The 26,698-nt window shown below is 46.2% G+C and overlaps 1 protein-coding gene and 1 long non-coding RNA gene across 2 annotated transcripts; both read right to left on the minus strand.

Annotated features, from left to right (window-relative positions):
- Nucleotides 1-456: 456 nt before the first annotated feature.
- Nucleotides 457-26,698, minus strand: LOC138970750 (insulin-like growth factor-binding protein 1; the record flags this gene model as incomplete). The annotated part of the gene is given in 4 exon segments (XM_070343250.1): nt 457-1,059; nt 3,905-4,099; nt 15,521-15,677; nt 26,563-26,698. Coding segments are annotated over 4 exon segments (601 nt in total), but the record flags the coding sequence as incomplete, so codon positions are not given.
- Nucleotides 4,213-12,002, minus strand: LOC138970751 (uncharacterized). Its single transcript, XR_011457060.1, has 2 exons — nt 11,498-12,002; nt 4,213-4,340 (listed from the first exon to the last, which is right to left on the minus strand). It is a non-coding gene; the product is annotated as an uncharacterized lncRNA (long non-coding RNA).

Genomic DNA, 26,698 nt, shown 5'->3' on the forward strand with positions numbered 1-26,698 from the left:
CTTTTTCCCAAAGATTTACATATCTGCCCTTTATATTGCATTTTGTAACCCAAGTTATACACATGTAGATCCCAGTTTTATGTAGCACTTTCATGAAAGTTTTTACATCCATTTTCCATCAAAATGCTATTTGAACAATTGAATTTAATTTTATTTATTATTTATTTTATTCAATTTTATTTTGTTTAATTTTATTTACATTTATTTTATTGATTTATTTATTTATTTATTTATTCATTTTTCATTTTTTTAAGCTGCAATTTTTCTGAACAATAAAATCATCTGAAATAGCAGTGTTTTCTCATCTCTCTCTCTCTCTCTCTCTCTCTCTCTCTCTCTCTCTCTCTCTCTCTCTCTCTCTCTCTCTCTCTCTCTCTCTCTCTCTCTCTCTCTCTCTCTCTCTCTCTCGCACGTATTTAATTTACACGCATACATACCAACACAAACTAGCGGAATGGGCTAAACTTTGCTTTTGTTGAGACAAATTTGAGGAAATTAAAATCAACACATAACGAAAGAAACAAACACATTTGAGAAAGACCACAATCATTATCAAGCAGGAGTGAATTTCGTAGAAGCAACATTTTCAACAATCAAAGAATATAACTACCACAGACCAAAATGAGTGTGTTCAAAGAAAACTAATTGACGGACACACAGCACTTCCAAGAAATATACAATGTAGACTACAAAAAGTATCAAGGAATTTGGGATAACGTGCTAGAACCGTCTTTTTGCGTCACTGTGCCGGTGAAATTACACCTACTACACATTTTCGTGATATCATTATCAAATGACAAATGTCTAAAAGCAAAAAGGCAAATATGAAAAAGTAAGCATATTAATTATTACTTATCAGTGGCTCGTTCAACGGGTTGACACTAAAAATGCTACGTCGTGATGACATAAGGCATAATTTGATGACGTCATCGGTAGGGTGACGTAATCAACACCTGACGGTGCGGTAGGGGCCTCTGGTGCCTTTGATCTCTCGACCGTCGTGAAAGGCGCACCAACATTCACCCGCACACCCATCACACTGTCGGGGAAGGAAACTTCCTGAAACACACGCACGTAACCAAATGCATATTCCAGAGAAATAGATCTCACGACGTGTAGCCAAGACGGGTACCTGTGCGTGTACGTGTAGCTATGACGCTCCCTGTACGTGTAACGTCATCAAATCGAGCTCCCTGTGGAGACGCAGAGCAGGATGCAGCCCACATCCTGCAGGACTGCAGAAATCTCCAGCCCCTGAGGAGAGAGATCTGGACCAGGCCGGTGCCCCTTCATGAGAAGCTGCATGGACCTGTGGAGGCTCTTCATAAGACCACCAGCTTCATTACCAGAGCTGGACTCCAAGTTTAACATTGGCGAACGACAAGAAGATCAAATCGAGCTTTTACGTCACGCGTTTTCCAAGTTCTATATGTCGCGCTAGCCAACACGACGTGCACGTGTAAAATGGATTCCAGAGAGTTGACGCGCTGAAGACGAATGCGTTTCATTCTAAATTGTCTCCGTCTGTACAGTATCAGCATAGTAAACTAACATGAACAGGCGTAGGGTACGCATTAGCGGATTTCAGTGTGCTGTTTTCAGGAAATACACGGTAAATGTGAGAGGATTTGTTCGCACCGAAGAGAGAAGGCATTTCCGCACACGAAATAGTCAGAGGGATTCTTGCAATTTTGCACATAATAGTAATTCCACGTCACTTTCAAGCACATGCGGCGTGTTGCGTATATACGGACCACAGAAGTGAGAAGTATCAGAGCTAATTTTGGACGGGCTTTCTTTCATCGAAGTGACTGTGAATAGATCGTCTGCTTCGCGTTGTGCAGTTCTAGTAGTGGAGAACCTGGACCAAGTTTCCAGAACGCGTGACGTCATAGCTCCACGTACAGGTACACGTCTTGTATCTATATCTCTCTATTTACATGCATAGCCACGCAAACGCATAAAATGCATACGTCCACGCGCAAGTATGCTCGCACGCATACTCACGCACACAAATGTTACGCTAGCACGCACATACACATGACCATAACCTAAAAATTGAAACCAGTAGATCGTACACAAATACAGATAATGCAAAAGACGCGGGGTATAAAAAGATGAAACACATTTACTGAATAATTGCACAGAACATAAATAATTGTTATGTACAATTTTCAAAAATCATGAATGAAAGAAATCAACGAACTTGTTTATTTATATGACGTACCCAGCCAACATTTGCAAGAAGGCGCACTAAATCGGGGAAATTTGTGTACGATTGTTTACCAAAAAAAGAAAAAAGGATTTGTTTATTAATGTCTCATACACAAGTATGTTTCGTGACAATAAAGTGAATTCTTGTTATTATTCACACTCACACACACACACACACACACACACACACACACACACACACACACACACACACACACACACACACACACTGTTACACACAAACACACACACACACACACACACACACACACACACTGTTACACACACACACACACACACACACACACACACACACACACAATCGTGCACATCTATTGGAAATCCAAGGGAAGCAATAGCTGTCTGCCTTCGAACATCCGTTTAATTGTTCTCAGAAGATAAGTGTTCTCTCCGTTTCTTTCTTGTACGCATACTAATTTGTGATCGCAATGCGCACCATCTTTGAAGAGAGGTAGCCCTGTACTTTCATTGAGTTGAGGATCTATGCAAAAAGTTCTTCCTGTTCCACCTCAGTTATAAATGATATGTTTAACCTTCACCGGATCACGCTTTGGACTACACAGTCCGGATGATGTGGGTCGTGCACGACCCATACTTTCTAAGTAAGGATTCAACGTAAAAAGTATGGGTTGTACACGACCCACGCCATCCGAATAGGGATTCACTCTTTGCCACCACTTTGCAGAGTATGGGTCATACGCGACCCACGCCATCCAAATGGGGATAAACACCGTAAAATGCCTTCTTTCCACGGCCCACGCCATCCAAATGGGGATAAACACCGTAAAATGCCTTCTTTCCACGACCCACGCCATCCAAATGGGGATAAACACCGTAAAATGCCTTCTTTCCACGACCCACGCCATCCAAATGGGGATAAACACCGTAAAATGCCTTCTTTCCACGACCCACGCCATCCAAATGGGGATAAACACCGTAAAATGCCTTCTTTCCACGACCCACGCCATCCAAATGGGGATAAACACCGTAAAATGCCTTCTTTCCACGACCCACGCCATCCAAATGGGGATAAACACCGTAAAATGCCTTCTTTCCACGACCCACGCCATCCAAATGGGGATAAACACCGTAAAATGCCTTCTTTCCACGACCCACGCCATCCAAATGGGGATAAACACCGTAAAATGCCTTCTTTCCACGACCCACGCCATCCAAATGGGGATAAACACCGTAAAATGCCTTCTTTCCACGACCCACAACATCCGGACAGTGTAGTTCAAATGACGTCATTATTGATTGTTTGTTTACAAAGATAATCCTTGAAAAAATTGGCCGACATAAAGGTTCTATAGTGTTTGATGAATACATACAGTCTCAATCAAAAACTCCCAATAGTTTTAGAGATACACTGCAGACACTTTTTTTGAGGCTCTGGGTCGTCCACAACCCAGGAAGCATGGTGAAGGTTGTAGGCCTAACGTTTAAAAAACAAAATGTTTCAGAAGTCTGGTCTAAACTTGGCGTATACGACTTAAAGAATGTCTTTTCTGTAAATTTACAGTCAGTCAATACTTGAGATCCAGTTGTTCATTTTAAAAGGGTAAGGGTGGGTGAGGCGTATACAAATTATGCTTGAAACGATGGAGAGAATGACAAAAACAAACGAACAACCATACGTTAAAATGGAAGAAAAAGAAATTAATATTACCATCAGGGGTGCACGAGGGTTTTCTCACACAGCTGACGGTGGTCGTCTCCATCTCCGTCGTTGTCGTTTCTGCGTCATCCGTTTCGTCAGATGACGTCACCGGATGGACGTCAGCGCTGCGTCGTCCCCGAGACTCGAAATAATCTCGATACTCTTCCATCAGCCTCACACACGGGCTGTGGTCGTGACGGTATTCTGTAAAGACGGAAGGAGTCAAGAATGAAATCACAAAGAAAACAATAAGAAAAAGTAAAAATTCCAAAAACAGAGACTGCCAAAAGTTCACAATTTAGAATTAAAATCAAAACTTGACTAGGCCAAAAAAAAATAGGTCTGTTTACGGTAACATAGGGTGAAAAAATAGGGTCGGTAGGTCGGCTTTTTTTTTTTTTTTTTTTTTTCTCCCCTCTCTATGGTGTTTCACAGTTCATTTCTTCTCATCTGTCACGTTTCAATATATCACTTAAGGTGATTATGAACCGGTTAATTACTACTAATTAACTAACCACACCACGATCCACTCTCGCAGTCATACAATTAAATAGAGTCAACAAAAGTATAAGTTTCAGACGCCTGTTTATGTATAAACTCTCCACCTCCCTCGAGCCTTCACTCAAAATATGTTCCTTTTACGTTCTCAACACGTAAAAAACCAGTGTTCACTGACAAAATGCCAGTATTATGTAGAAAATTATAGGAACACGCTGAACCCGTGTAAATATAGTTAAATGCGAATGTTCTGTCCGAAAAGCTCTAGTTCGTGCAGGTGTCACACACCCCACGTTGTCACTACTTCAATGAAATCATAGATACGAAAAGACAACGGTGGTCAACGGGGTGCGTACGACATGGTGCACTTAGCTTTATCTCTGCTGCTGCTGCTTAGCCGGTATGCTGGTTAGTCGGTTCGCTGGTTAGCCGGTCCGCTGGTTAGCCGGTTCGCTGGTTAGCCAGTCCGCTGGTTAGCCGGTCTCCTGGTTAGCCGGTCTCCTGGTTAGCGTAGCCTCAACAGTTCCCGCCAGAGTCAGCCGTGCAGATGTTACAGGAACGTAACGAAGCGAGGCGAACGAAGCGAAACGAAACGAACGAATCGGATCGAACGAACGAAGGCTGCAAACAGAAAGCATCGGTGCACTAAACATGTCAGCTACCCCTCACCCACCACCTTAAAACATGTCATCTTTAAATATCTCATCGAGCACGTGGGCCTGCACAAAACGGACTTTTTACAACAACAAAACAGTCATTTTCCGTCCTTCTCTCCCTATCTGCAAAAACCATATACAGATTAGTATTTTAGCGTCACAGAGAGTAAATTATGCGCTAACCTGGAAAGAACAACAGAGAGTATTTCATTCCACAACACAGACTCATCAACAGCGTTAAATAATGATTTATTACCTCAAAAGCCTATGATTGTACTCTCAATGGAAGCAAAGTCCGCTTCCTCCCTGGACCAGTCTCTGTTCGTCAACAGTGACCAAAAACGTCCAGAACCCCTTGTCGAATCCTTATGCGAAAGCCATCGCCGACGAAGGAATGTTGACGACTTGTCCTCAGCAAAATATGTGGCAGTGTGAAGGAAATAACCGGTGGAAGCTCCCCTAGAGTGCCGAATACAATATTCGGTGAAAAACCATCATACTCTAGAAACTGTGTATTAGATCCTTCCCCTTCTGCCGCTGGGTGTCAAGTGCGCCGTCCTTGAGTCTCTGACAGACCACCTAGCCAAATACACGTGACTGACCTTGTCACAAAACCAGTCCAGCTATACACAATTCTGCCTCCCAAGCAGAAAAAGACACGAGAAACTCAATCCGTGAAAATCCCGTGTGCGCTGTCAGCGAAAAACCGTCAGCCCTAGCTATGACAGCAGAAACCTCCACTGTAAAACTCGTGCGATACAAAACATCCGTGCTCGTTGAGCACCGTCAGCAAACTCTGCTGTAACCCAATATCACGCACAGGCGCTTTCTATCATACACGACCAAGAACAGGCACTCCACTGAGTGACACTTTCTTGGTCTCTGTCACCCGATCGTGACACACCTCCCCTCTTCAAGACGAAACCTCGGTTTCGCTCACAGTCATGTTCTCCTCTCCAGCCCGAGAGAGAAAGTCAGCTCCAACATTGTTGGCGCCCGGAATGACGCGTACCGTGAATTGGTACGGTTGGAGAATCAACGCCCAGCGCATAAGTCTGGCGTTTGCCAACCTTGCAACCTGAAGATATTGCAGAGGTTGATGGTCTGTTTCCAGACAGAAAGGTCGTCCTCAAGAACGAGCAACCCCTCGTTTCACCCCTGATGACTGCAACCTTCTCTGTCTTCTTGTCTTTGTTCTTCTGGTCTTTGTTCTTCTCCCCGTAGGCTGTCCTCTCTATGTAGGCGCGCAGCAGGTTGGCGTGGTACAGGCGTGCTTTCCCGTGCATGACGATCCTGTAGTCGTTCTGGCCCACTTTCGCTGTCACCTCAAAAGGTCCTTGCCACTGCAGTTGTAGCTTGTTGTGTTTGACAGGTAAAAGTAGCAACACCCGTTCTCCAATCTTGAAGCTGCGCGGCCGTGCCTTGCGGTCGAATCCTCGCGCGTAACGCTGTGCTGCTCTTCCCAGGTTCTCTTGAGCCAGTTTGCAGGTCTCTTCAATCCTGTTCCTGAGTTCTACGATGTAGGTCGCTGTCGTCTGCACCTCCTCGTCAGCTTCTTCGTCTGTCCAAGCCTGACGCAGGATAGCCATGGGACCGCGTACCTGTCTGCCGTACAACAACTCAAATGGGGAAAAGCCCAAGCTCTCCTGAGGAACCTCGCGGTATGCAAAAAGCAATGCTGGGATGTACCTGTCCCACGTGCGTGGTTTCTCCTGAGCTAGTTTCCTCAGCATGGTCTTCAAGGTGCCATTGAACCTTTCCACCAGTCCGTTGCACTGAGCATGGTAAGGAGTGGTGAAGTGCTGCTCCAGTGATAGCAGTCGTGCTGCCTCCGCCATCACTCCTCCCGTGAACTGCGTGCCTCTGTCGGTGAGTACCTCTGATGGAATTCCCAGCCGGGACCACATAGTAACCAGAGCCTCAGCTACTCGCGTGGCTTCAATCGATTTCAGAGGGATCGCCTCTGGGTATCGAGTAGCGTAGTCCACCATGGTCAAAATGTATCTGTTTCCGTCCTCAGACGCAGGCAAGATGGGCCCGATGATGTCCACTGCCACCCGACGAAAGGGTTCGTCGATGAGCGGCATCTTCTCTAAGGGGACCTTCCTCACCCTTCCTTTGGCAACCACCTTCTGGCACTTATCGCAGGACGCACAGAAACGTCGGACATCCGTGCAGATGCCTGGCCAGTAAAAGTGGCGCCAGACACGATCCGTGGTCTTCTTGGTACCAAGATGACCTCCCAGAATCGAGTCGTGTGCCGTTGCCATGACACCCTCGCGAAACTCGCGAGGCACGACAACCTGTTTGAATGTACCTTCTTGGTTGCTGAACTCACGGTAGAGCAACTTCTTGTCCCTGAGGAACCTTGACCTCCCATGCTTCCCGCTCAGCTTCACCTTCCCCGACTTCGCGTGCTCCCGAGGAGTAGCTAAGGTCGGGTCAGATTCCTGAGCCTTCGCGAGAAGCGCGGGGGTCACGTTCCCCAGGGCAGCTCGTGCAGCAGGTAGGGGTTTGAGAGGTTTGTCCTCTCGCTCCGCCTGTGCCCGCGTGAGCACCGAAATGACGTCGGGAGCCCGATAAACGGGAACCTCCCTGGTGACGCCGTCCACAAACTGAACCCGGTTTCCAATGAGCAGGTCGCATGGAGGATCGTCCATGACGACGGCCACAATGGTCCCCGTGAACAACGGGGTTACGACCTTGATCACTGCCGTGTTCAAGTCGTAAGCGTGAGATGCCTCGGCCATTCTCACCCTGATGCTGTCTCCTGTGTAGGCCATAGCTGGAACTAGACTCGCCCGAACCACTATCATGTCTGCCCCTGTGTCCCGCAGACCTTCGCCCTTCACTCCGTTAACGTAGACGTTGCAGTGGGGCTGGAAATGTTTCCTGGAGCACGGAACGCAGAGTTGTGGAATGGTGCATGAGCTCGTGACGTCCCTTAACTCCTCACTGCCAACAAAGTGAACGCCCTTCTGGTCAGCCTGTCTCCTGTGGCAGTCCTTCTTCACGTGGCCCCGCTTGTTGCAGTAGTAACACTGGATGTCAGATCTGGAACTCGATCCCTTGTGTCCCTGATCGTCCTTCCCGTCCTTGGGTCCTGAAGAACCCGAATTTCCCGATTTTCCTGGCCGTGAGCTTGAAGATTTGCCGGAGATCGCCTGGGCGTCCTCGTGCACTCTGATCCAGTCGGCTGCCTCCTGAGTAGTCTTTGGCTGGTGCTCCTGCACGAAGGTCACCACCTCAGGTCGCAGGCTGGACATCAGTTGTTCCATGACTATGAGGTCGGCAAGGTCGTTGACGGTCCAGTCCTTTTCGGCCATCTCCACCCAGCGCCGCAGGTAGAGGTTAAGGCGTGCCACAAACTGATGACTCAGCTCGCCGCTCAGTCTCTTGCTGTTACGCAGACGTCGTCTGTAGGCTTCCGCAGTCAGGTTGAAGCGCTGGAGTAACGCCTTCTTTAGTGCCTGATAGTTTCTCGCCTCGTCGTCCTCCAAAGCGTTGTAGAGCTGCAATGCGCGTCCTTTCAAGCAGGTGCTAAGGCGGCTAGCCCACGTGGTCTCTTCCCACTTCTGGTCCGATGCAATGCGCTCAAACCGGCGTAAAAAGTCGTCGAGCTCGTCCTTGTCATCGTCGAACGTCGGCAGTCTCGTACGGTCGGCAACAAATGTCGGCGCGCTAGCCTGAGTAAGCGTACCCTTCTCTGCCTGTAGCCTAGCTAGTTCTAGCTGGTGATCGCGATCCGCCTGTTTGTCCTGTCTGTCACGTTCGGCCTGTCGTTCCTGTCTCTCAAGTTCAGCCTGTTCTTTCTCTTTCCGTTCTTGTCTGTCACGTTCATCTTTCTCTTTCTTTTCTTGTCTGTCTCGTTCGGCCTGTCGTTCTTGTCTGTCAAGCTCGTCTTTCTTATCCTGTCGGTCACGTTCGTCTTGTCGTTCCTGTCTCTCACGTTCGGCCTGTCGTTCTTGTCTGTCAAGCTCTTCTTTTCTCGTCTGTCGCTCTATGTCTTCCCTACGTTCCAGCTCCTTGCGTTTAAGCAAACTACGCGCTCTAACGCGTGCGTCTCGCTCTGTCTGTTCCTCACTGCCAGGAGTCTCGAAAGTTATTCTCCTCGTCGGAGATCCCCCTGTAGCCATGGTTAGTTTTAGCAAAGCTTTATTACCAAAGTAAGTCTAACGCAGCTATAGCTAGAACACGCGGTGATGAAAGCGGTGGATACAAAAATCCAGCAACCGGAAAATGCAGAAGAAAAATCCAAACGGTGTAGAACAAAACGCGTAGCCTACTTTATGGCTGCTTTTTGCGGTGAAACAAAGTGTTTCCCACAGCCGTGGCCTACTTTATCGGCTGCTTTTTGCGGTGAAACAGAGTGTCTCCCACAGCCTTGGTTAGGACAGAAGTCCTCGGACCCTTCCCCCCCAAAATTCCAACAAAGTCAAAATATGGAGAAAAATCCAAGTAAAACAAGACTATAGAAATGTAACCTGTTACAGAATGCGAAACAACAATGTAGAGAAAACTGAGTAAAACGAATAACAAATCCGCTAACCCCGCTCAGCTCTCTGCAACGGAAAACTCTGAACGTACAACAACAAAGATTCACAAACAAAGGAAAGGGAAGTAATCACAGTTAGCGCATACAATAACTCACAAATTACAATCTACATTTCCTGCAAGATGTGAATCGCTTAAGGTGTGGTATATGATCAAAACTATACAAAAAAGGGTAGCACCAAGCAGAAAATAAGTCGAGCACTGACGAGATTATCTGCTCTTAGTTATCCTTAATTGGTGGGTCTTTATCAGTTGGAAATTAACTGAGTAAATCCCGGCTTGGCCCCCATGTGTCACGTTTCAATATATCACTTAAGGTGATTATGAACCGGTTAATTACTACTAATTAACTAACCACACCACGATCCACTCTCGCAGTCATACAATTAAATAGAGTCAACAAAAGTATAAGTTTCAGACGCCTGTTTATGTATAAACTCTCCACCTCCCTCGAGCCTTCACTCAAAATATGTTCCTTTTACGTTCTCAACACGTAAAAAACCAGTGTTCACTGACAAAATGCCAGTATTATGTAGAAAATTATAGGAACACGCTGAACCCGTGTAAATATAGTTAAATGCGAATGTTCTGTCCGAAAAGCTCTAGTTCGTGCAGGTGTCACACACCCCACGTTGTCACTACTTCAATGAAATCATAGATACGAAAAGACAACGGTGGTCAACGGGGTGCGTACGACATGGTGCACTTAGCTTTATCTCTGCTGCTGCTGCTTAGCCGGTATGCTGGTTAGTCGGTTCGCTGGTTAGCCGGTCCGCTGGTTAGCCGGTTCGCTGGTTAGCCAGTCCGCTGGTTAGCCGGTCTCCTGGTTAGCCGGTCTCCTGGTTAGCGTAGCCTCAACAGTTCCCGCCAGAGTCAGCCGTGCAGATGTTACAGGAACGTAACGAAGCGAGGCGAACGAAGCGAAACGAAACGAACGAATCGGATCGAACGAACGAAGGCTGCAAACAGAAAGCATCGGTGCACTAAACATGTCAGCTACCCCTCACCCACCACCTTAAAACATGTCATCTTTAAATATCTCATCGAGCACGTGGGCCTGCACAAAACGGACTTTTTACAACAACAAAACAGTCATTTTCCGTCCTTCTCTCCCTATCTGCAAAAACCATATACAGATTAGTATTTTAGCGTCACAGAGAGTAAATTATGCGCTAACCTGGAAAGAACAACAGAGAGTATTTCATTCCACAACACAGACTCATCAACAGCGTTAAATAATGATTTATTACCTCAAAAGCCTATGATTGTACTCTCAATGGAAGCAAAGTCCGCTTCCTCCCTGGACCAGTCTCTGTTCGTCAACAGTGACCAAAAACGTCCAGAACCCCTTGTCGAATCCTTATGCGAAAGCCATCGCCGACGAAGGAATGTTGACGACTTGTCCTCAGCAAAATATGTGGCAGTGTGAAGGAAATAACCGGTGGAAGCTCCCCTAGAGTGCCGAATACAATATTCGGTGAAAAACCATCATACTCTAGAAACTGTGTATTAGATCCTTCCCCTTCTGCCGCTGGGTGTCAAGTGCGCCGTCCTTGAGTCTCTGACAGACCACCTAGCCAAATACACGTGACTGACCTTGTCACAAAACCAGTCCAGCTATACACAATTCTGCCTCCCAAGCAGAAAAAGACACGAGAAACTCAATCCGTGAAAATCCCGTGTGCGCTGTCAGCGAAAAACCGTCAGCCCTAGCTATGACAGCAGAAACCTCCACTGTAAAACTCGTGCGATACAAAACATCCGTGCTCGTTGAGCACCGTCAGCAAACTCTGCTGTAACCCAATATCACGCACAGGCGCTTTCTATCATACACGACCAAGAACAGGCACTCCACTGAGTGACACTTTCTTGGTCTCTGTCACCCGATCGTGACATCATCAATCCCTGTTTTTGCCCAACATAACTATAAACAGTACTTTGAGCTTACCTCCCTTCTGTCGTCTGCTGTTTGAGCGCAAACAGCTCTATTTTGGATGCGGGGTTTTTTTTTTTTTTCAGACGATCCAAAAAAAAGATTAGGGTCGGGCCTAAAAACTAGGGTCGGTCGGGTTACCGTAAACAGACCTATTTTTTTTTTTTTGGCCCTAAATGTAAAAACAAGGTTATTGGAACGTTTATTGTTGACAAAACAAAACGTCACTTCGCCTGCCGCTGACTTCAGAACGCACGTGGAAGACGTGTTATGTACAAACTCTGTGACTTGATGGGCACACAGACACTAAGACTGTTATGTACAAACTCTGTGACTTGATGGGCACACAGACACTAAGACTGTTATGTACAAACTCTGTGACTTGATGGGCACACAGACACTAAGACTGTTATGTACAAACGCTGTGACTTGATGGGCATACAGACACTAAGACGTGTTATGTACAAACGCTGTGACTTGATGGGCATACAGACACTAAGACGTGTTATGTACAAACGCTGTGACTTGATGGGCATACAGACACTAAGACGTGTTATGTACAAACGCTGTGACTTGATGGGCATACAGACACCAAGACGTGTTATGTACAAACGCTGTGACTTGATGGGCATACAGACACTAAGACGTGTTATGTACAAACGCTGTGACTTGATGGGCATACAGACACTAAGACGTGTTATGTACAAACGCTGTGACTTGATGGGCATACAGACACTAAGACGTGTTATGTACAAACGCTGTGACTTGATGGGCATACAGACACTAAGACGTGTTATGTACAAACGCTGTGACTTGATGGGCATACAGACACTAAGACGTGTTATGTACAAACGCTGTGACTTGATGGGCATACAGACACTAAGACGTGTTATGTACAAACGCTGTGACTTGATGGGCATACAGACACTAAGACTGTTTACCAAATCGCATTCGATTCGCGCGTGATAACAACGGCGGAAATACAAACTGTAAACAGTCTAAGTGTTGGACTGAAGAAATAACATGGTTATGCAGGATAATATCCAAATGTACATATCGCGATCGTTTCGATCCCCCCCCCCCCCCCTCCCATTCTGTGTACGGGCCAATGGCTTCACAGTAAACCGTTTCTGAGTTCTCTCTCTCTCTCTCTCTCTCTCTCTCTCTCTCTCTCTCTCTCTCTCTCTCTCTCTCTCTCTCTCTCTCTCTCTCTCTCTCTCTCTCTCTCTCTCTCTCTGTGCGTGTATCAATCTGTTTGTCTGTGTGTGTTTCTCCATCATCGAGCATTAGTGTCATGCGGGCTTTCGGATTATTTTGAGTGTGGACACGTGCGCAGCCATGCGGATTCTACCCGTCACTGTCGGTTTTTTGTTTCAATGGTTTTACGGTGATTAGTTTGTGATGTCTGCTTGTTCATTACTCTTCGTTTTGCCCTCGAGGTTCGTGTCATGTGAAAGCCGCTGCAAGCTATACACTTGACACATCACTGCTCCTAACATCGAAACTTATCTCTTCTGGGTCGGTTTCTTAAAATGCGTATCACGCCCTATAAACCATGAAGATAACAAAGACAAATTTTGGGGTGGTTTTTTTTCCGTATCTTATCATCTCAGAAGAATGTTCTGAAATCGGGATTATGGCTTCTCACACACACATACACACGCCTGCACGCACGCACGCACGCACGCACGCACGCACGCACACACTGTCACACACACACACACACACACACACACACACACACACACACACACACACGCACAATCTTTGTCAAACAATGCACTTATTACTCTGTGACGTAGAACCATCACAAATCATGTTCATAATATATTATACGTTATTTGCGTGTTTGACCAAAATATGACATTTTACACAGATCGAGACAGTCATTGTTCTCCGAGACCGCGCTAGCGGTCGAGGTGAACAATGACTGTCGAGATCTGTGTAAAATGTCATATTTTGGTCAAACACGCAAATAACATTTATGTATCGATCGAATTCCTTTCAGGTACTTATGACTTTGTTGTTGTTTTGACGATTGAACGAGCACACACACACATGCATGCAATCCACATGTATGCAATCAAACACATAAGCTTCATATTTGGGCGTTTCAGGTTGACCGAAACTTCAAAGGAACTACAAAACACACGTCATGTACTCACTTTGTTGTTGCTTTGACATTGAACAGCACACACACATGCAATCAAACACATGACGGTTTTTTTTTTTTGAGTTCCTTTGAAGTTTCGGTCAACCTGAAAAGCCAAATTATAAAGTTTTGTCGGCCTCTGACGTCACATGACTCAAAGAAGGGAAATCCAATCTCCAATCGATACATATAACCTTTTTATATTTAGTCAAGTTTTGACTAAATATTTTAACATCGAGGGGGAATCGAAACGAGGGTATGGTGTATGTGCGTGTGTCTGTGTGTGTGTCTGTGTGTGTGTCTGTGTGTGTGTGTAGAGCGATTCAGACTAAACTACTGGACCGATCTTTATGAAATTTGACATGAGAGTTCCTGGGTATGAAATCCCCGAACGTTTTTTTCATTTTTTTGATAAATGTCTTTGATGACGTCATATCCGGCTTTTCGTGAAAGTTGAGGCGGCACTGTCACGCCCTCATTTTTCAACCAAATTGGTTGAAATTTTGGTCAAGTAATCTTCGACGAAGCCCGGGGTTCGGTATTGCATTTCAGCTTGGTGGCTTAAAAATTAATTTATGACTTTGGTCATTAAAAATCGGAAAATTGTAAAAAAAAATAAAAATTTATAAAACGATCCAAATTTACGTTTATCTTATTCTCCATCATTTGCTGATTCCAAAAACATATAAATATGTTATATTCGGATTAAAAACAAGCTCTAAAAATTAAATATATAAAAATTATTATCAAAATTTTTTTTTCGAAATCAATTTAAAAACACTTTCATCTTATTCCTTGTCGGTTCCTGATTCCAAAAACATATAGATATGATATGTTTGGATTAAAAACACGCTCAGAAAGTTAAAACAAAGAGAGGTATAGAAAAGCGTGCTATCCTTCTTAGCGCAACTACTACCCCGCTCTTCTTGTCAATTTCACTGCCTTTGCCATGAGCGGTGGACTGACGATGCTACGAGTATACGGTCTTGCTGAAAAAGGGCAGCTACTTGACTAAATATTGTATTTTCGCCTTACGCGACTTGTTTCTTCTTTTTACATTTAGTCAAGTTTTGACTAAATATTTTAACATAGAGCTAGAGGGGGAATCGAGACGAGGGTCGTGGTGTATGTGTGTCTGTGTGTGTGTGTGTGTGTGTGTGTGTGTGTGTGTGTGTGTGTGTGTAGAGCGATTCAGAGTAAACTACTGGATCCCTAGCAGGATCCACTCTTTCAATTTGTTTTTTTTAATCTATTGAAATGTTTCATAAACAAAGAGAAATATGAATTTCTCATGACCAAAGCCAGATGCACTCTTTCCATTTTTTGTATTAATTTTTTTTTTTTTACGTCAATGGAATTGGATGTTTCACTGCTCTGAAATCACTTGAGCACGAAGAGCAAGTCAGACCGAAGTGTTTTAGTGTGATTAGTAAGCTCTCAGTACTTAATTGTCCCCTCACACAAACAAGCTTTGTTATTATTTTAAGAGGTTTAATTTTTGGTATTTTGCTCTGGTGAGCGTTTGTATGTGCCCGCACGTGCCTGTGTGTGTGTGTGTTTTGTGTGTGTGTGTGTGTGTGTGTACGATGGTGTCCCATGATTATGTATAGCGATGATTTGTGATTTTTTTCTCGTGAGCGTGTGTATGTGCGATGGTGTCCCATCATTTTGTGAAGCGATGATTTGTGATTGTAGTTGGTAACGATCGATTTATTTGAATTGTGCATTGTGTAAGAGATTGTGTTTCTATTTATTTGAAGATTTTTTTAATGTGTATTGTTGCTGTAAAGAAGATTATTATATTGAAGTTGTATATATATCAGAACACTCACTTGCGGGGTCCACGCATATCCCTGCAGGGTCCCAGGTTTCGGAAAAATACCCCCCAGCCCCCAGGACGGGGGAGGCGGTGGAGGTTGGACGACAGGTCAGACCCTTAGCACAGCTGCCCAGCGCGTTCCACGGACCTCCACACTGCTCCCCTTCCAACTGAAAAAAAATCGCGTAAAGCGAAATTAACACATTTAGTCAATCTGCCGATCTGACAGAAGTCTCCAAGCTGAAATGCAATCTCATAGTCTGGGCTAAGTCGACGATTGCTTGACCAAAATTGCAATCAGGTTGATCGAAAAATGAGGGCGCCTCAACTTTTACTCAAAGCCGGATATGACGCCATTAAAGACATTTATCAAAAAACGGAGAACAAATGGTTTGGGGATATCATCTTGAAGAATTAGTATGTAAAATGTCATGCAGACCGGTCTAGTTGTTTTCTCAGAATCGCTCAACACACACACACACACACACATACACACACACACACACACACACACACACACACACACACACACACACACACACACACACACACACACACACACTATCAATGATGCATGAAAATTGCTCTGTGTAGCACTAAAGAAAGAAAAAAACTTGGTTTAAAATCTTTCGACTCTTGGAAGCAAGAGTTGAATGTCGAAAGTGCTCGTTGTTTTATTAAACGCTTGTTACAACATCAAACAATCACCTACGCATAGTGCCTGCGATCGAAAACCTGGTTAACCATGCCCTTGTGCACTACACAGACGAATTATGTCTGGAAGCTTTTCAGAGACGAGCGCATTGAAGCATGTCCCAAAAGAATATCTACCTGGAGGCCTGAACTTCCTGGAATTGGTTCAAACAGTTCACATTAGTAATTATTGTGACACGTAAATTACCACGTGAATAAAGTGAGGAAACCGGAGATAATTGGTTTTGGACACTTAACCGCAAACAGTGTCACGTTTCAATATATCACTCAAGGTGATTATGAACCGGTTAATTACTACTAATTAACTAACCACACCACGATCCACTCTCGCAGTCATACAATTAAATAGAGTCAACAAAAGTATAAGTTTCAGACGCCTGTTTATGTATAAACTCTCCACCTCCCTCGAGCCTTCACTCAAAATATGTTCCTTTTACGTTCTCAACACGTAAAAAACCAGTGTTCACTGACAAAATGCCAGTAGTATGTAGAAAATTATAGGAACACGCTGAACCCGTGTAAATATAGTTAAATGAGAATGTTCTGTCCGAAAAGCCCTAGTTCGTGCAGGTGTCACACACCCCACGTTGTCACTACTCCAATGAAATCATAGATACGAAAAGACAACGGTGGTCAACGGGGTGCGTACGACATGGTGCACTTAGCTTTATCTCTGCTGCTGCTGCTTAGCCGGTATGCTGGTTAGTCGGTTCGCTGGTTAGCCGGTCCGCTGGTTAGCCGGTCCGCTGGTTAGCCGGTCTCCTGGTTAGCCGGTCTCCTGGTTAGCGTAGCCTCAACAGTTCCCGCCAGAGTCAGCCGTGCAGATGTTACAGGAACGTAACGAAGCGAGGCGAACGAAGCGAAACGAAACGAAGGCTGCAAACAGAAAGCATCGGTGCACTAAACATGTCAGCTACCCCTCACCCACCACCTTAAAACATGTCATCTTTAAATATCTCATCGAGCACGTGGGCCTGCACAAAATGGACTTTTTACAACAACAAAACAGTCATTTTCCGTCCTTCTCTCCCTATCTGCAAAAACCATATACAGATTAGTATTTTAGCGTCACAGAGAGTAAATTATGCGCTAACCTGGAAAGAACAACAGAGAGTATTTCATTCCACAACACAGACTCATCAACAGCGTTAAATAATGATTTATTACCTCAAAAGCCTATGATTGTACTCTCAATGGAAGCAAAGTCCGCTTCCTCCCTGGACCAGCCTCTGTTCGTCAACAGTGACCAAAACCGTCCAGAACCCCTTGTCGAATCCTTATGCGAAAGCCATCGCCGACGAAGGAAAATTGACGACTTGTCCTCAGCAAAATACGTGGCAGGGAGAAAGGAAAAACTAGTGGAAGTTCCCCTAGAGTGCCGAATATAATACTCGGTGAAAAACCATCATACTCTAGAAACTGTGTATACGATCCTTCCCCTTCTGCCGCTGGGTGTCAAGTGTGCCGTCCTTGTGTCTCTGTCAGACAACCTAGCCAAATACACGTGACTGACCTTGTCCCAAAACCCAGTCCAGCTATACACAATTCTGCCTCCCAAACAGAAAAAGACACGAGAAACTCAATCCGTGAAAATCCCGTGTGCGCTGTCAGCGAAAAACCGTCAGCCCTAGCTATGACAGCAGAAACCTCCACTGTAAAACTCGTGCGATACAAAACATCCGTGCTCGTAGAGCACCGTCAGCAAACTCTGCTGTAACCCAATATCACGCACAGGCGCTTTCTATCATACACGACCAAGAACAGGCACTCCACTGAGTGACACCTTCCTGGTCTCCGTCACCCGATCGTGACACACCTCCCCTCTTCAAGACGAAACCTCGGTTTCGCTCACAGTCATGTTCTCCTCTCCAGCCCGAGAGAGAAAGTCAGCTCCAACATTGTTGGCGCCCGGTATGACGCGTACCGTGAATTGGTACGGTTGGAGAATCAACGCCCAGCGCATAAGTCTGGCGTTTGCCAACCTTGCAACCTGAAGATATTGCAGAGGTTGATGGTCTGTTTCCAGACAGAAAGGTCGTCCTCAAGAACGAGCAACCCCTCGTTTCACCCCTGATAACTGCAACCTTCTCTGTCTTCTTGTCTTTGTTCTTCTGGTCTTTGTTCTTCTCCCCGTAGGCTGTCCTCTCTATGTAGGCGCGCAGCAGGTTGGCATGGTACAGGCGTGCTTTCCCGTGCATCATGATCCTGTAGTCGTTCTGGCCCACTTTCGCTGTCACCTCAAAAGGTCCTTGCCACTGCAGTTGTAGCTTGTTGTGTTTGACAGGTAGAAGTAGCAACACCCGTTCTCCGATCTTGAAGCTGCGCGGTCGTGCCTTGCGGTCGAATCCTCGCGCGTAACGCTGTGCTGCTCTTCCCAGGTTCTCTTGAGCCAATTTGCAGGTCTCTTCAATCCTGTTCCTGAGTTCTACGATGTAGGTCGCTGTCGTCTGCACCTCCTCGTCGGCTTCTTCGTCCGTCCAAGCCTGACGCAGGATAGCCATGGGACCGCGTACCTGTCTGCCGTACAACAACTCAAATGGGGAAAAGCCCAAGCTCTCCTGAGGAACCTCGCGGTATGCAAAAAGCAATGCTGGGATGTACCTGTCCCACGTGCGTGGCTTCTCCTGAGCTAGTTTCCTCAGCATGGTCTTCAAGGTGCCATTGAACCTTTCCACCAGTCCGTTGCACTGAGCATGGTAAGGAGTGGTGAAGTGCTGCTCCAGTGATAGCAGTCGTGCTGCCTCCGCCATCACTCCTCCCGTGAACTGCGTGCCTCTGTCGGTGAGTACCTCTGATGGAATTCCCAGCCGGGACCACATAGTAACCAGAGCCTCAGCTACTCGCGTGGCTTCAATCGATTTCAGAGGGATCGCCTCTGGGTATCGAGTAGCGTAGTCCACCATGGTCAAAATGTATCTGTTTCCGTCCTCAGACGCAGGCAAGATGGGCCCGATGATGTCCACTGCCACCCGACGAAAGGGTTCGTCGATGAGCGGCATCTTCTCCAAGGGGACCTTCCTCACCCTTCCTTTGGCAACCACCTTCTGGCACTTATCGCAGGACGCACAGAAACGTCGGACATCCGTGCAGATGCCTGGCCAGTAAAAGTGGCGCCAGACACGATCCGTGGTCTTCTTGGTACCAAGATGACCTCCCAGAATCGAGTCGTGTGCCGTTGCCATGACACCCTCGCGAAACTCGCGAGGCACGACAACCTGTTTGAATGTACCTTCTTGGTTGCTGAACTCACGGTAGAGCAACTTCTTGTCCCTGAGGAACCTTGACCTCCCATGCTTCCCGCTCAGCTTCACCTTCCCCGACTTCGCATGCTCCCGAGGAGTAGCTAAGGTCGGGTCAGAATCCTGAGCCTTCGCGAGAAGCGCGGGGGTCACGTTCCCCAGGGCAGCTCGTGCAGCAGGTAGGGGTTTGAGAGGTTTGTCCTCTCGCTCCGCCTGTGCCCGCGTGAGCACTGAAATGACGTCGGGAGCCCGATAAACGGGAACCTCCCTGGTGACGCCGTCCACAAACTGGACCCGGTTTCCAATGAGCAGGTCGCATGGAGGATCGTCCATGACGACGGCCACAATGGTCCCCGTGAACAACGGGGTTACGACCTTGATCACTGCCGTGTTCAAGTCGTAAGCGTGAGATGCCTCGGCCATTCTCACCCTGATGCTGTCTCCTGTGTAGGCCATAGCTGGAACTAGACTCGCCCGAACCACTATCATGTCTGCCCCTGTGTCCCGCAGACCTTCGCCCTTCACTCCGTTAACGTAGACGTTGCAGTGGGGCTGGAAATGTTTCCTGGAGCACGGAACGCAGAGTTGTGGAATGGTGCATGAGCTCGTGACGTCCCTTAACTCCTCACTGCCAACAAAGTGAACGCCCTTCTGGTCAGCCTGTCTCCTGTGGCAGTCCTTCTTCACGTGGCCCCGCTTGTTGCAGTAGTAACACTGGATGTCAGATCTGGAACTCGATCCCTTGTGTCCCTGATCGTCCTTCCCGTCCTTGGGTCCTGAAGAACCCGAATTTCCCGATTTTCCTGGCCGTGAGCCTGAAGATTTGCCGGAGATCGCCTGGGCGTCCTCGTGCACTCTGATCCAGTCGGCTGCCTCCTGAGTAGTCTTTGGCTGGTGTTCCTGCACGAAGGTCACCACCTCAGGTCGCAGGCTGGACATCAGTTGTTCCATGACAATGAGGTCGGCAAGGTCGTTGACGGTCCAGTCCTTTTCGGCCATCTCCACCCAGCGCCGCAGGTAGAGATTAAGGCGTGCCACAAACTGATGACTCAGCTCGCCGCTCAGTCTCTTGCTGTTACGCAGACGTCGTCTGTAGGCTTCAGCAGTCAGGTTAAAGCGCTGGAGTAACGCCTTCTTAAGTGCCTGATAGTCTCTCGCCTCGTCGTCATCCAAAGCATTGTAGAGCTGTAATGCGCGTCCTTTTAAGCAGGTGCTAAGGCGGCTAGCCCACGTGGCCTCTTCCCACTTCTGGTCAGATGCAATGCGCTCAAACCGGCGTAAAAAATCGTCGAGCTCGTCCTTGTCATCGTCGAACGTCGGCAGTCTCGTACGGTCGGCAACAAACGTCGGCGCGCTAGCCTGAGTAAGCGTACCCTTCTCGGCCTGTAGCCTAGCTAGCTCTAGCTGGAGATCGCGATCCGCCTGCTCTTTCTCTTTCCGTTCCTGTCTGTCACGCTCGGCCTGTCGTTCCTGTCTCTCAAGCTCGTCTTTCTTTTCTTGTCTGTCTCGTTCTCTTTCTTGTCTGTCAAGTTCGTCTTTCCTTTCCTGTCTGTCTCGTTCTGCCTGTCGTTCCCTTTCTTGTCTGTCAAGTTCGTCTTTCTTTTCCTGTCTGTCACGTTCTTCTTTCCTTTCCTGTCTGTCTCGTTCAGCCTGTCGTTCTGCCTGTCGTTCCCTTTCTTGTCTGTCAAGTTCGTCCTTCTTGTCCTGTCGGTCACGTTCTTCTTTTCTTGTCAGTCGCTCAAATTCTTCCTTCCGTTCTACTTCTAAGCGTTTTAGAACGCTTCGGGCTCTAACGCGTGCGTCTCGCTCAGTCGGTTGCTCGCTCCCAGGAGTCTCGAAAGTTATTCTCCTCGTAGGAGATCCCCCTGTAGCCATGGTTAGTTTTAGCAAAGCTTTATTACCAAAATAAGTCTAACGCAGCTATAGCTAGAACACGCGGTGATGAAAGCGGTGGATACAAAAATCCAGCAACCAGAAAATGCAGAAGAAAAATCCAAACGGTGTAGAACAAATCGCGTAGCCTACTTTATGGCTGCTTTTTGCGGTGAAACAAAGTGTTTCCCACAGCCGTGGCCTACTTTATCGGCTGCTTTTTGCGGTGAAACAGAGTGTCTCCCACAGCCTTGGTTAGGACAGAAGTCCTCGGACCCTTCCCCCCCAAAATTCCAACAAAGTCAAAATATGGAGAAAAATCCAAGTAAAACAAGACGGTAGAAATGTAACCTGTTACAGAATGCGAAACAACAATGTAGAGAAAACTGAGTAAAACGAACAACAAATCCGTTAACCCCGCTCAGCTCTCTGCAACGGAAAACTCTGAACGTACAACAACAAAGATTCACAAACAAAGGAAAGGGAAGTAATCACAGTTAGCGCATACAATAACTCACAAATTACAATTTACATTTCCTGCAAGATGTGAATCGCTTGAGGTGTGGTATATGATCAAAACTATACAAAAAAGGGTAGCACCAAGCAGAAAATAAGTCGAGCACTGACGAGATTATCTGCTCTTAGTTATCCTTAATTGGTGGGTCTTTATCAGTCAGAAATTAACTGAGTAAATCCCGGCTTGGCCCCCATGTGTCACGTTTCAATATATCACTCAAGGTGATTATGAACCGGTTAATTACTACTAATTAACTAACCACACCACGATCCACTCTCGCAGTCATACAATTAAATAGAGTCAACAAAAGTATAAGTTTCAGACGCCTGTTTATGTATAAACTCTCCACCTCCCTCGAGCCTTCACTCAAAATATGTTCCTTTTACGTTCTCAACACGTAAAAAACCAGTGTTCACTGACAAAATGCCAGTAGTATGTAGAAAATTATAGGAACACGCTGAACCCGTGTAAATATAGTTAAATGAGAATGTTCTGTCCGAAAAGCCCTAGTTCGTGCAGGTGTCACACACCCCACGTTGTCACTACTCCAATGAAATCATAGATACGAAAAGACAACGGTGGTCAACGGGGTGCGTACGACATGGTGCACTTAGCTTTATCTCTGCTGCTGCTGCTTAGCCGGTATGCTGGTTAGTCGGTTCGCTGGTTAGCCGGTCCGCTGGTTAGCCGGTCCGCTGGTTAGCCGGTCTCCTGGTTAGCCGGTCTCCTGGTTAGCGTAGCCTCAACAGTTCCCGCCAGAGTCAGCCGTGCAGATGTTACAGGAACGTAACGAAGCGAGGCGAACGAAGCGAAACGAAACGAAGGCTGCAAACAGAAAGCATCGGTGCACTAAACATGTCAGCTACCCCTCACCCACCACCTTAAAACATGTCATCTTTAAATATCTCATCGAGCACGTGGGCCTGCACAAAATGGACTTTTTACAACAACAAAACAGTCATTTTCCGTCCTTCTCTCCCTATCTGCAAAAACCATATACAGATTAGTATTTTAGCGTCACAGAGAGTAAATTATGCGCTAACCTGGAAAGAACAACAGAGAGTATTTCATTCCACAACACAGACTCATCAACAGCGTTAAATAATGATTTATTACCTCAAAAGCCTATGATTGTACTCTCAATGGAAGCAAAGTCCGCTTCCTCCCTGGACCAGCCTCTGTTCGTCAACAGTGACCAAAACCGTCCAGAACCCCTTGTCGAATCCTTATGCGAAAGCCATCGCCGACGAAGGAAAATTGACGACTTGTCCTCAGCAAAATACGTGGCAGGGAGAAAGGAAAAACTAGTGGAAGTTCCCCTAGAGTGCCGAATATAATACTCGGTGAAAAACCATCATACTCTAGAAACTGTGTATACGATCCTTCCCCTTCTGCCGCTGGGTGTCAAGTGTGCCGTCCTTGTGTCTCTGTCAGACAACCTAGCCAAATACACGTGACTGACCTTGTCCCAAAACCCAGTCCAGCTATACACAATTCTGCCTCCCAAGCAGAAAAAGACACGAGAAACTCAATCCGTGAAAATCCCGTGTGCGCTGTCAGCGAAAAACCGTCAGCCCTAGCTATGACAGCAGAAACCTCCACTGTAAAACTCGTGCGATACAAAACATCCGTGCTCGTAGAGCACCGTCAGCAAACTCTGCTGTAACCCAATATCACGCACAGGCGCTTTCTATCATACACGACCAAGAACAGGCACTCCACTGAGTGACACCTTCCTGGTCTCCGTCACCCGATCGTGACAAACAGCTTCACCAGAATCGTGCGCAATTACATACACCTGACAATAGCACCAGCGGAGGTCAAACAAACGGGAACACACGCCAGTGTTTTTCTATGCGAACGCCAGTCGTGGCCGAAATAAAACATTTTCACTCGGCGTTTTATGAAAACGGAAACAAAACAAAACAAAATGATGGTTTCGTGTTTGCAACATTTATGATCGTGGGTGTTTGGATCGTAAGTGGCTTGAGCACGAAAGTGGCCCACAATTCACAATATTGTTTGCCTACTGAGGTTTGTCCAAAATTCACAATACTAGTCAACACAACGCATTCGGGCCCAACAACGCACATGCACGCACCCACGCTCGCACGCACGCACGCACACACACACATGAACACACACACACACTTACGCACACACACACACACACACACACACACACACACACACACACAAACGTCACACACACACACACACACACACACACACACACAAACATACAAACACACATACACACACACACACATACACACACAAACACACACACCACGGGAGCTAATTTACATATTATCATGTCGATCCCTGTTTTCGACCATATGTTTTACCATTTGTTTCAGAGAAACATTTCTGCGTGGAACGCAAACAGATTAATTGTCTCAATGAAAAGTCAAGCTGTGTGTTAAAAAAATAAACCTTCCAGCTCGACCGTAGCGTGATGTCTACCTCAGGAGAAAAAACATGCCCTTAGACTGCACATGTAGCTGAAGAAAGATAGTGAATCTATCAGCCTGGAAGCATGATTCAATTGGCACCATACGTACTCGTTCATGGGCTGAAACTCCCACGTACACTCTGATTCGTGTTGTTTGCACGAGTGGGTTTTTTTTTATGCGTATGACCGTTTTTACTCCGCCAAAAAGGCAGCCATACGCCGCTATCGGGGGAGTACTATATCTATATCTATATATATATATATATACGACTAGTGTCTGTCTGTCTGTCTGTCTGTCTGTTCGCGATGCACGGCCAAAGTTCTCGGTGGATCTTTTTCAAATTTGGACACCGTATTCAGCTACACCCCGGACACAACCTCATCGATGAGATATTTCAACACGTGCTCTCAGCGCGCAGCGCTGTGCGCGCTGAACCTTTTTTTTTTGTTTGTTTTTTGTTGTTGTTGTTGTCGGGATCCACTACCAGTAACTCTTCCTTATCTTCTCCAGTGTTTTCAGCCGCGATTATCTCCCTTCCTCCGTGTGGCGTCAATCCATATTCCCGTTACTACGTTACTATTTTTAGAAGGTCACTGCACGTTACTATTTTTAGAAGGTTTCCAGTGTTTTGCGCGTTTATCTCCTTTCCTTCGTGCGCCGGCAAAGCCGGCGTACACCCGGCAGAGCCGGGTCCCTGGCGCAGCCTGGTATTCGGCTCTACTTCTTCCCGGCGAAGCGGGTAATCATCTAGTAAATATATATATATATACAATCCTAAATACTATGACAACCAACCCTGAAGTCTATGATTTAATGTAAAGCAAACAATCAAAGTAAACTAAAATACTCCCAGGGCCCATAACTACAAAATATCTCTGCACACAGGGGACACTACTCACATAGGGGAAGGGCTCCTAATATGAACCGCTTTTTGTTTCATGCTGATAACTAGCTTGTTTTCTTGCGAAGAAGTTTTATTTTGTGTTTGGTAGTCCTTCTCTCTTAGGTTAACCGTTAGGCCTAATTAGAGTAAAATAGCTTTTATAGACATTCAGGAAAAATTAAATACAGACAAAATCACAAATGGTCCATATTAGGAGCCTGGGCGCCTAATATGGACCAGTGGAGAGGCCTTCACGAATCACTGTAAAAAGCCCCCTATACTTCAAAATAACATGATACAACTTAGTGTGCAGGTCAGACTAATTAGAATATGCTTTAGATTTATCTGTTTTGGGTTGATGAAAGCATTATTTGAAGCACACCAGGAAACTAAAGAAGCTTATCAAAAACATAGTGAAAATAAGTGAAATTATCAACTTCCACGAAAAGAAGACTATTTGTTATATTTTTTTTTAAATCTCGAGGGCTAGTTATAGGTTATTTTCAGCAAGCTTCTTACTGAATAAATGAAAATAGCCTTTAGCTTTCATTTTCTTCGATTTTTTGAAGGTGGTCCATATTAGGGGACTCACACATACTTTGATATTTTGCTATTATTTTTTGTTTGCAGTAAAAACTCGGGGTCAACACTGCTAAAATGTAACACATACGGTCTTATCTGTCATATATAGCAAGTTTTGTGTAATAAAAGCTTTGGCTGTGGACAGAAAGGAGTCCGTTTTAGGCGGCAAATTTAGAGTGAACGCTGCCAAAAGTGAAAAAAAGAGAAAAAGCCTAACGGTTTTGAGGTTTGTGTTTTTTGCAACTGTTTTGACATGTGCAAGTTATCCCGAGAGGATGAATACAGCGAATGAAATTGTTTTGAGCGCTCTAGCGCCGTTAGTTTGTCAGAACTGGAGGTGGTCCATATTAGGAGCCGGTCCATATTAGGAGCCAGGGGCGGACGAGGGGGGGGTTTCAGGGGTTTCCGGAAACCCCCCCCCAGCCAAATTTTTTTTTTTTAAATGGTGTTTTTTTGGGGTATTAATCAGTGACAAAATCTGCTGCCTGAAACTGGTAATGATCATCCTCAAAATGCACCAGATTGCACCATTTTGCATCCTTTTTTACAAAATTTTCCGGGGGGGCATGCCCCCGGACCCCCCTAGCAAGCTAGGCGCTTTGCGCCGTCGGCTCGGCGCTTCGCGCCTTCACACCCATATCTTCACAATATACTTTTGGAAACCCCCCCCATAAAATGAACTGATCCGCCCCTGGGAGCCCTTCCCCTACATTCAGGGCCCCTAACTACAAAATACCTCTGCACACAAGGGACACTACTCACATACATTCCGGGCTGATAACTACTAAATACCTTAGCGCACAAGGGACAGCATCCGCATGCGCCCAGAACGGTGTCGTTACAAGATGGCGGCGGCCCGCAACTCTCCGTGGTGTTGGCATGGTTACACTCCCCGCATGAAAGTCCGTGAGCCGTCCACGGAGTGAGG

The sequence above is a fragment of the Littorina saxatilis genome, linkage group LG7 (assembly GCF_037325665.1).
Source record: "Littorina saxatilis isolate snail1 linkage group LG7, US_GU_Lsax_2.0, whole genome shotgun sequence".
NCBI classification, from domain to species: domain Eukaryota; kingdom Metazoa; phylum Mollusca; class Gastropoda; order Littorinimorpha; family Littorinidae; genus Littorina; species Littorina saxatilis.